The 9,490-nt window shown below is 53.8% G+C and overlaps 2 protein-coding genes across 2 annotated transcripts; both read left to right on the forward strand.

The window, feature by feature from the left end:
- The first annotated feature begins 1,693 nt into the window (after positions 1-1,693).
- Positions 1,694-2,931, forward strand: LOC136525142 (uncharacterized). The gene is made up of 2 exons (XM_066518141.1): positions 1,694-2,486; positions 2,675-2,931. Exons 1-2 carry the CDS (start codon positions 1,829-1,831, stop codon positions 2,728-2,730), a joined length of 714 nt encoding a protein of 237 aa, XP_066374238.1. The 5' UTR covers positions 1,694-1,828; the 3' UTR covers positions 2,731-2,931.
- Positions 2,932-7,281: 4,350 nt separating this feature from the next.
- Positions 7,282-7,947, forward strand: LOC136525748 (purine-uracil permease NCS1-like). Its single transcript, XM_066518630.1, has one exon. The coding sequence runs from the start codon at positions 7,282-7,284 to the stop codon at positions 7,945-7,947; it is 666 nt and encodes a 221-aa protein (XP_066374727.1).
- The last annotated feature ends 1,543 nt before the right edge of the window (positions 7,948-9,490 follow it).

Here is a 9,490-nt window from a genome sequence, read left to right on the forward strand (position 1 = left end):
TAGGAGAATACTGAATCGGAGAGGTGGAACCGACATCCAGTCTCCCATCAACCGTCAGGGGATGAGAACCGTAATAATCAAAATCATAATCCATATAAAATTTAGATTTTATAATTCTTATACTATCCAACTTTACAATTATCACTGAATGCTTATATATATTGAGAAATATGAAAATTTTCACTCCCCAAAAAACTGAAATTTTTCTGACCTGTGAGCAATCGTTTCCATATAGATAGATGACATAAGAGTGGTTTGGGCTGTTCGAATAAGCCAAAATAATCTTAAATAGCTGCAATGCAGCTGTATACGGTACTTTATGTGAGCTTTATATAAACAGCCGACGGTTGAAATTGCAATAAGGATTGTACAGACCGGAATAAGAAATTCCTTTTCTTTTCTAAAAGGCCCCCTTTGGATTGAAGGATTGACATAGAATTTTTAGAGGATTCATATTCCTAAGGATTTTTTTTCTATCTAGCCCTTTGGATCACAGGAAAGTAAATGAATAATTCTTTAGGATTGCAATCCTACGGCCTGATTCCAGAGGAAATTAAACATGAGGTAGAACCTCTTGGGAACTTTCCTGGCGCGAAATTAAGGCCCTCTTGGAATGCAGGATAGGAAAAACGCAGGAATGGGATAGGAATGCATATGCAAATTGCAAAACAGAGGAATGAAAAACACATAAAGTTTGCAGCAATAGGTGTTTGGATGAACTGCAAGAGAAACACAGGAAACCGAACCATGAGGTTTGAGTGGATGTTTTTTTCCTATGGTTTTCCTTTGAAATCAAACCCAAAGGAAAGTTTCCTACGTTTTTCCTACATCCAATTCCTGTGAACCAAAGGGCACTACGGTGATTTAATCCATAGGAATGTGAATCCTACATTGTTCCTTTGTTTTTTTTCCGCAATCCAAAGGGGGCCTAAACATGAATGCAATGGCTAGCTATTCACATCCAAACTGTTGTACAGGATTCCTTTGTTTGTCCTATGGTGCTACAAAGAGCTTCTCATTTATTTTCCTATGTTTGTTAATCCTATTAGGGTTGGAGAAACATGACACATCAATTTCTATGTTTTTCCTATCCCTACATTTTTCCTATTCTTCAATCCAAAGGGGGCCTAAAGATTTGTGCTTAGTTTTAACTATGGAGATGTTTGATTATCTGAAATTTATGTGTGATGATAGTCTCTTATGTAAGCCTGCGAAATGGATCACTTCTAATTGTTATGCCAAGGTTCTATGATTTTTTATTATTTTTGCGAAATACAGCTAAATGTCTTAGGTGCAGCTATCTCCGGCTATATCCGCACTTAGCCGTCGCGGCGGACACCGGCTAAGAGGCTTACCGGAGATTTTAAGCGCTGCTATCGAGTAGAAGAGAGCTATCTATTTGGGTGGCCCCTTGCTCTTAGCCTCTGAGGGGTATATTGGGCATCAAAATTGGATGGAGCTCAGTGTCATTGTGCGGTTCTAGCTTTGTCAGTGACACAATTATTAACAGAATTGGACTGAATTGCAACGTGAAGGGAAATGAGATATTCGGATGGCCACTATAGAAGGAGACGAAACAACCGTCAGAAGCACAAAATGGGGCGACCTGACCAGTGCCATGCGTGGTTGGCGTCTCCTTGCAACTCGGGGAGGCAACCCGCCTTCAAACGCGGGCGGTTCGTTCATCACGTCACCTTGCCAAGTCTGGATCATGCTCGCATTCGTTCAGTACGATGATCCGTGTTCACAGTTCACTGCCTGTGCGCCGAAAGGGAGCCATCGACAGGCATCGCTATTATTCGCGATCCGTAGATACTAGCTTTAGCCGATGTCGTCGTCGATGGGACACGAGAGTAGCGGTGGCGCCGACGAGGAGGAGGCCTCCTCCGGCCTCCAGCGGGTCGTGTGGTTCCGGCAGATGCTCCACCGCTGGCAGTCCTCCTCCAGCTCCAGGAGTGCCACTGCCAGCGAGAGGAGGTCCAGCGCCAGCGACGACGGCGACGGAGCCAACCCAGCCGCCGCCACGATAGACCGAAACAACGACGACAACGACGCCACGCCTCCCGCCGCTGACAATGCTGCCAGCAGCAGCAGCAGCAGGGACCCGCCGCTGCCGCCGGCGTCGCATAGCGCGGCGGACGAGGACGACGACCGGCAGCGGCGCCTGCCGCGGGTGCTGGTGGTGGAGGAGCGCATCAGGCGGGGGGACGCGGCGGCGTGCGAGTCGCCGATGACCCCCGACGCGGCGGCGCCGGCGGACGTGCCCCGCGGGTGCTGTCCCGTGTACGTGGGCGCGGAGCGGCGCCGGTTCGTGGTGCCGACGGCGTACCTGGGCATGCCGGTGTTCCGGCGGCTGCTGGAGAAGGCGGAGGAGGAGTTCGAGTTCCACTACCACGGCGGCGCCGTCACCATCCCCTGCGACACGGAGGCGTTCAAGTACATCCTCGTCGTCATGGACCGGCACCGCCAGGGCCTCGTCGACGACGGTACGTTGCCCGCGCGTCGCGCGGGCGGGCGTGCGCCCAGGCATTTCGGGCCCAACGGGAACGCCAATTGAGAGAATTTTCCTTTCTGAGAGGAATTGGGCCATAGAAGTCTGCCGCCTGAATTGGGCCTAGCCTGAGTCGGCTGCGGCCCATAAATCTGATTCGTTTCTTGCTTTTTCATTTCGCAGAAGGGAACGACAAGCACGGAGAGCAAGACGCATCATCGTCGTCTCAGGCTCGATGACAATCTCCGGCGAAATGCGACGCTCCATGGGACGTGCAGTACTCGTGACGTAGGGAAGGGTGGTACTTCTAACAATCAATAACTAAAAGAAAGGGTAATGAGTGTTGTTTGTTTGTCAGTTTGTCAGTATGCAAATGCATGCATGGCGCTCCGTCATCACGATGCGATGGCAGAGAAGATTAACGTGTCTGTAGTGTCGACCGGATCTGCCGTTGTCATTCACTGTAACACGTACTCCTACAGTGACTCAGTGAGTGGGACCGTGGGAGTACGTGTTATGTTACCACCGAATTTCGTCGTCGTCGTCCATACTACAATGTCGCTGGGAGCGCAGTTCGTTGTTACAAGCGGCTGGCGCATGCATCCGCCTCTGCCTGCGCGTCCAGTCCAGGCGCTTCGTTCGTCTCGCACGCGACGTCGACGCCACGCCACGGTGCGGCGCTCTCGAACGTGCCTCACTCGCCGCTCGCGTCGTATTATATTCAGGGTAACCCCACCGCCGACCCACCGTCTTCGTCGTCGATCACACGAGACCCACCGGCGTGCCTGCAGTCCTATCGCACTTGCGCGCAGGGGCCTACTCGGATGCCGCCGCCGCCGCGTGTTGCGGCCGGTAGATGACCGACCGTCGTCGACGGATGGACATGCCACGTAGGTTGCGCTGCTCATGACAAGTCAGCGTCAGCAGCGGGGCCAAGCTCGCGGCCGGGTGCCGGGCCCGGGCGTACGTACGTGGCGTGCCGGCCACCCACCGGCGACGACAGCAACGTCCTCCGATCGATCCGCCTACCATCCACGGGCGTCGGAGCGAGCTTGCGATCGCCACAGTACTACTGAAACCGATGAAGTGAGCAAAGGGGAATTTAATTTGGAGGCTGCGGCTTCGTACCTTGCTTTGCTTCATCGACAAAGCCATTGATGATTCCTTGGACGCGTGACGACTGGCGAGCGAGGGCGACGATTCGCAGATTCGGTGCTGTGCCTGCGGCCTGCGTGGGCTATCTCGATGGACGATGGGATTGGGATGGGCCGTGCAACAAAAGTCGCAGTCCGAGGAATCTCATTCTGGCTTTGTAGCAGTTTCAGTCCCACGCCTCTTTCTTCTGCTACGTATGCGTCCTTTAACCCTTTATCGACACAACACACAATCCACCTTTGTTTTATTCATTCGCACAACCAAAGCCATATAGCCATCTGCAGTGACCTAGTAGTGCTCCTGATCCAATGTGCCACCCGCATCAATCGAAGCGACCACCAGACAAGACGGACCGGTGGAGAACATAGAAAGAAACCGTTGTACGTACGGTAAAGGCCTTAAAACACGCGAATTTCACAGAAGCCGTGTAGAAAAATTATTCTGTCGCAAAAAAATGGTCTTCGTCGATACAAATAAGTAAACTTTTCTTTTGAACTTCTCCGCGGAGCCAGTTGTAGGGATGACAACGATAGATGGATCGGATCAACGGATGGTTCATTGCCTATGAAACCCTCAGTGTCGTTGCCTCGACCTCGATCGAAAAGCTGTGTGCATGTGGCCAACATCGTAAAGCGGGCATGGCGGTGTCAAGTTTCCGAACCAGCAGTTACCAGTTCAACAAAAAGGAAAAGGAAAAAAAATAGAGAGACAATGCTTCGAAGTATAGACAGAAATGAGCAAACGCACCCGTGCGGGCCCAAAGCAGCTTCATCAGACCCAGAGGATCCCCGCTGAGCTCCACGGTAGATGTTTTAACTGTCTTTTCTACTTGCACCGAGTAGCGACTTACCGGTTGCCGCAACGTTGCCTGTGCTGACATGGCTTCGGCCACCTCGTCAGGGATTGCAAGCGGCCCAGGCACGCTGCCATGTCGGTGGCGATGGGTGCTGACCGTCCACGACAGTCCGCTCGTGGCAACAACCCACCGCCCACTTGGCACGTGCCTCGTGGCGGTCCATCGAGCTCGGGTGGGGCCGCATAGAGTGCTGCGGAGGGAGCTGGTGGAACCCGGCGACGACGATGGCGGCACAGGAATAAGCCGACGACGGACATCAACGTCGCGGTTGCCGACTGCGCCGACAACGCCACGACTTCTGCTTCTGCACTCCGCTTCCCTGCGCTAGATCCGCGGGTGTTGGAGCAGGGCGCGAGCGCGGGGCCTCCAGCGTGAGTCGACCCAATGCTGGAGAAGCTCGTCGCCTCGCTCGTTGTGAGTCGCCCAGCTGGAGCACCACCACATGGGTTCTCACCTGCGCCAGAGGCCGCCTATCAGGAGACGGACGCATTGCTGGTAGACACCCATTCTCTAGCGATGGCTGCCCAGTGGGTGACGGATTCGCCTCCATCGTCGCCTGTGCAGCGGCCACCACTGGTCACGCCGCCTCGTGGGAGACAGCCTGACGTCGTGGATGTCGAGGCACTCCCTGACCATGCATTGGTCGGGGCTGCCACCACGGGAGGCACGACGGCGATGGTTGCCATGGACGTCGTCAACCGCACTCCTTCCCCTCAAGTGACATATGTCGACAGATGCCTCAAGCGCTTCACCGAACGAGTCACAAAGGCGAGGCAGACACCACTACTGGAGCTACCCGGAGATGTTGCGGCCCACGACGGACGTCCACCGCCCACGCTCCCCAAGAGGAGCACGCGGATAGCAGCACATAGCTTGTCGCATATCCCGTCGTCCAAACAAAGTGAACACCTTGTCTTGAAAAGCGCCTAGGACTAACCAGCGGGATGCCCTCTCTGTCTATGTCGGCCATGAAGACGTACGATGGAATCTATAGCGGTGATCCTGGTAACATGCAGACGCTTCATGAGTTGTTTCCCACCAGATGGTGATGTGGGTGCGCTGGCAGCCCGGCTATAGGTCTTCTAGCCGGCGCTGCATTTCAAGTTGATCGGTGTCCAATGTAGTAGTTTAACTTTTAGTAAGTTAGGGAGAGTCTGAGTGTCAATATAAAACTTTTCTAACCCCTAGGACACCGCTAGCGTGTTGTATTAAACATTATCTCTACTTAATACAAAGATGCGTAAACATTTTGGGTGATGAAAAAAAAGACTTGCAACAAAATGGCGGCGCATGCACACGGTTTCCAAAAAAAGTGTTGGGAAAGAAAAGTTGCGTCCCAAAGCAATGCAAGCAAAAGGTCGCAGCTGCTTCTTTACGCCCTCGAGATTACCACCGGCGCGGGCCGGGCCGGCCGTTTCCTTTCTCGAACAGAAGCATCATCAAGCAAGCATGTCGCTTTTTCTAGGATCACGGGCATGCATTGCATGATGCATCCATCCATCCGCGTCAGGCGCGCGCTTGGATTGGATGCCGATCACGATCCAATGAAAACGCTGCGAGTTTAACGCTTTCACTTTCACGAGCCGCAAGCCCGCAAAGTCACACATACTCACAGGAATAATTGAGCGCCCCCACTCATCACGATGTGCTCGTGTGCGCTCATCCGGTCCGTCCACGCAATTCCTGGGCAAATCCGGCGTATTTCCCGGGGAATGGAATGGACGGCCGGGGTTGCCTCTGCCCGAGGTCTCCACGATGGCGCGAGGTGCACAGGCAGGTGCCCTCCTGCGACGGTCTCTCTGCATGCGCGGCACAAGCCTATCCGTCCGAATTTTTTTACTTTTTAGCTTTTTTTTTTTTTTAAGTTTCTCACAAATAGACTACTGAGGAAAGATTTCAGAATCTGGAACTCGAGTTAACATGTCTCGGCGCCAGCGTCCCTGGCGTCGAACTCCTGGGCTCAACGCAGACGTGGCGGTGGCATGACAGGCAGCTCGGCGCGGCGCCAGGACCTCTGGCGCCGAGGTGGTGTATGTGTGCCCAGTCATATCTCTTCTTTCGTGCACGGCGCTGCGAAGTCCTTAGGCGTCGCAGGGCATGAATCGATTGCTCGCCCATCTGGGTCCGGCAGGCTGTACGCCGACCGGACAGTCAAATCAAACCTGACTAGGCCAGAGCCCCGCCCGGGAAGACGCCTGCATGCACTGGCAACCCCAACCAACCATTGATGACGGTAAATATCCTCAGTAGAAAACTCGCAGGGCTTGCAGACGCTGAGACGCAGGATCATCGATCTCGTCGCGTCGCCTTCGCCCCTTCACACATTACCGGAAACATTGCCACAGAGATGTGGTAAAAAATCGGTGTTGCCCCTACCCGGCCGGCTGAGGCGACATGCAGAGCTCAGCTGTTGCACTCATTCATTGTTCTACATGCATGCGTGGGACTGTTATTTTACTTTTTTTTTTTCTCACCAGTGCTTCGATTCAAAGTTACAAGTACTCCTACAGAGGCGTAGCGGCACTGTTCATGTCAAGCTACAGTTGCGGCCAGATGCGCGATCCAAGCCGGTGTAGTGTAACATGATGCTTGCTAGAAGAAATTTGAGTGTTTTTTATTTGTGTGTCCAAGGTGAGATGATAGTAACACAGGCAAGCTAGCTGTATAGTTTTAAGGGTTACCCTAGTTTTAAAAAAATCCTTCGGCCACCGAGGCCATCTTCGGCCACGTCATATCGGACCCAGGCAAGGTGCTCGGCCAGGCGGGGCTGCCAGTGTTCATGGGCATGTTCACCTTCGCCGGGCTCGCCATCACCTCCGCCACCGAGGCCATCTTCGGCCACGCCATATCCGACCCAATCGATCTCCTCGGCCGCATCGGAGGGCCGGCGACGACGTTTCTTGCCATCTTCGGCATCGGCCTCGCAACCATCACGACCAACATCACCGCCAACGTCGTCGCACCGGTGAACGCGCTGGTCAGCATGAGCCCGCGGAGGTTCACGTTCGCCAAGGGGGCGTTCGTCACCGCGCTGCTCGGCATTGCCTTCCAGCCCTGGCGGCTGCTCAGCTCCAGTGAGAGCTTCGTCTACACCTGGCTTCTCGGCTACTCGGCGCTCATGGGCCCCATCGGAGGGGTCGTCCTCGCCGACCACTACATTGTCCGGCGCACCGCCTTGGACGTCGACGCGCTCTACTCCGAAGACAGGGGCAGCCCTTACTACTTCCAGGGTGGTTTCAACGTCGCCGCAATGGTTGCAATGGTGGCCGGAGTTGCGCCTATCGTGCCGGGATTTCTGCACAAGGTTGGAGTTCTGCCGAGTGTCTCTAGTGCGTTTGTCACGTGGTACAACAATGCCTGGTTCGTCAGTTTTTTCGTCGCCGGCGCCGTCTATTGTCTGCTCTGCAGACGGAGAGGGATGCAAGCGAAACAACAGTACAATTGATACTATGCTGAACTTGTAAAAATGGCAGTACACAGTTGAAGTGTAATGGGAGCAAAAAAAAGGTTAACTAGCATTTGGCTAAAGTTTAATCCATATCACATCGAATGTTCGGTGGCTTATTAGGAGGATTAGTGTAACACCCTCGGTGTTACATTGTACCGTTTTTGCTAGAACACTGTATGAGCATCTTACTTATGTGCAAATGTCTATGACATGAATTATAAAATCAATGTTCGGCACTGGAAACATTTATATGAAACAAGAAACGAATGTTACGTTTCGTGTCACATAATATTGTTTAGTATTCTAATCAAATTTTTGTCGAAACAAAAATGCTATAGAACGATTTGTGAACGGCGATAAAACATGTGCGGTTGAGGACGAGGATAGCTAGCTAGTACAGCCAGTAGGTCGGAATTAGAATTCGACGCGAAACCGTTCGGAGTAAGTCGTTTCGCGTGAGTTTGAAATAGGGTCGACGATGCCAATTTTGGCAAGTTTTATAAAGCGATCGGCTTAGGAAGGAGCGTGATGTCATGACTCCGGTTGATAGCTCTACGTACCCTCGGGCGCATCGAACAGTTGGTTTGACGTTTGGAGCATCGTGTACAAGTTTTCTAACTGCTTTAAAAAGCGTGCACGGCACATGGGGTAGCTCTAGGCGTGGTCACCACTTGGCCTAGCACCGCTGCTGGCTTGCCAGCGCGCACTGCCGCGCCGGCCGCGTCCCACTGCCGTGCCTGTGCGTGTACACACGCGCACGATACTTGCGCTGCGGGCCATGGCCGCTTGCCACCGTGCGCTGGTCGCGGGCTCGCCCAGTGCCCTGAGGCGCCGGCCGCATTGCCGCCGTGAATGCGCACCGCGCGCAGGGCCTAGCACTGTTGCCTTGACTACCGGCTGCCACTCTCTGGCGCGCGGGTCACCTCGCCGAGGCTGATGCGCTGCGTTCGAGACTCCGACCGTGCTCTGCTGTGCCATGCTCTGCTCTGCTTTGGCTGGAGGTGCGCCGGGTCCCGCGCTACACGCCGCCAATCGCCACGCCCGGTACTGCTTCCGTTGACTCACCATGGCGACACGCGCGTGAGACAACCACCTGCTCCCCATCACCTCGGCATCGCGTTGCACTGTATTTCCTTTGTGTGGCGCTGCCCGCTGCTACGTCGTGCCGAGCTTCGTCGGCCTACAGTCTCGGCCGTGCGGACAGCCGCCTGGAGCACGCCTTGCTGTTCCCTGTCATTGTATGCACTGGCGCTTGGCGTTGACGGCCACGTTTGCGCCGAGCCAGGCCACGCCAAAGCACCCTGTCTCCGCTGTCAAGCTTAGAGTGAGCTTTGCCAAGCTTCTCATGGGCTTCCATTAGCCTCTCATGAGTGGCATTGAGCTCATCAAGGGATTGCTCAAGAAATTTGACTTTCTTGTTCAATTCCTTGCACTTCTTTCTCTTCATCTCAAAGCAAGTATGCACTTGCTCACACATGTCCATGAGCTCTTCCTTGGAGTACTCCTCATCATCATCATCATCACTCCTACAAGCAACACT

This window comes from Miscanthus floridulus, chromosome 19 (assembly GCF_019320115.1).
Source record: "Miscanthus floridulus cultivar M001 chromosome 19, ASM1932011v1, whole genome shotgun sequence".
Taxonomy (NCBI): Eukaryota; Viridiplantae; Streptophyta; class Magnoliopsida; order Poales; family Poaceae; genus Miscanthus; species Miscanthus floridulus.

Bases quoted from the DNA above. Each gene is read 5' to 3' on its own strand.
- LOC136525142 (XM_066518141.1), top strand. From the start codon at position 1,829: ATGTCGTCGTCGATGGGACACGAGAGTAGCGGTGGCGCCGACGAGGAG. The intron at 2,487-2,674 runs GTACGTTGCCCG...TTCATTTCGCAG, and splicing joins CCAGGGCCTCGTCGACGACG to AAGGGAACGACAAGCACGGA.
- LOC136525748 (XM_066518630.1), top strand. From the start codon at position 7,282: ATGGGCATGTTCACCTTCGCCGGGCTCGCCATCACCTCCGCCACCGAG.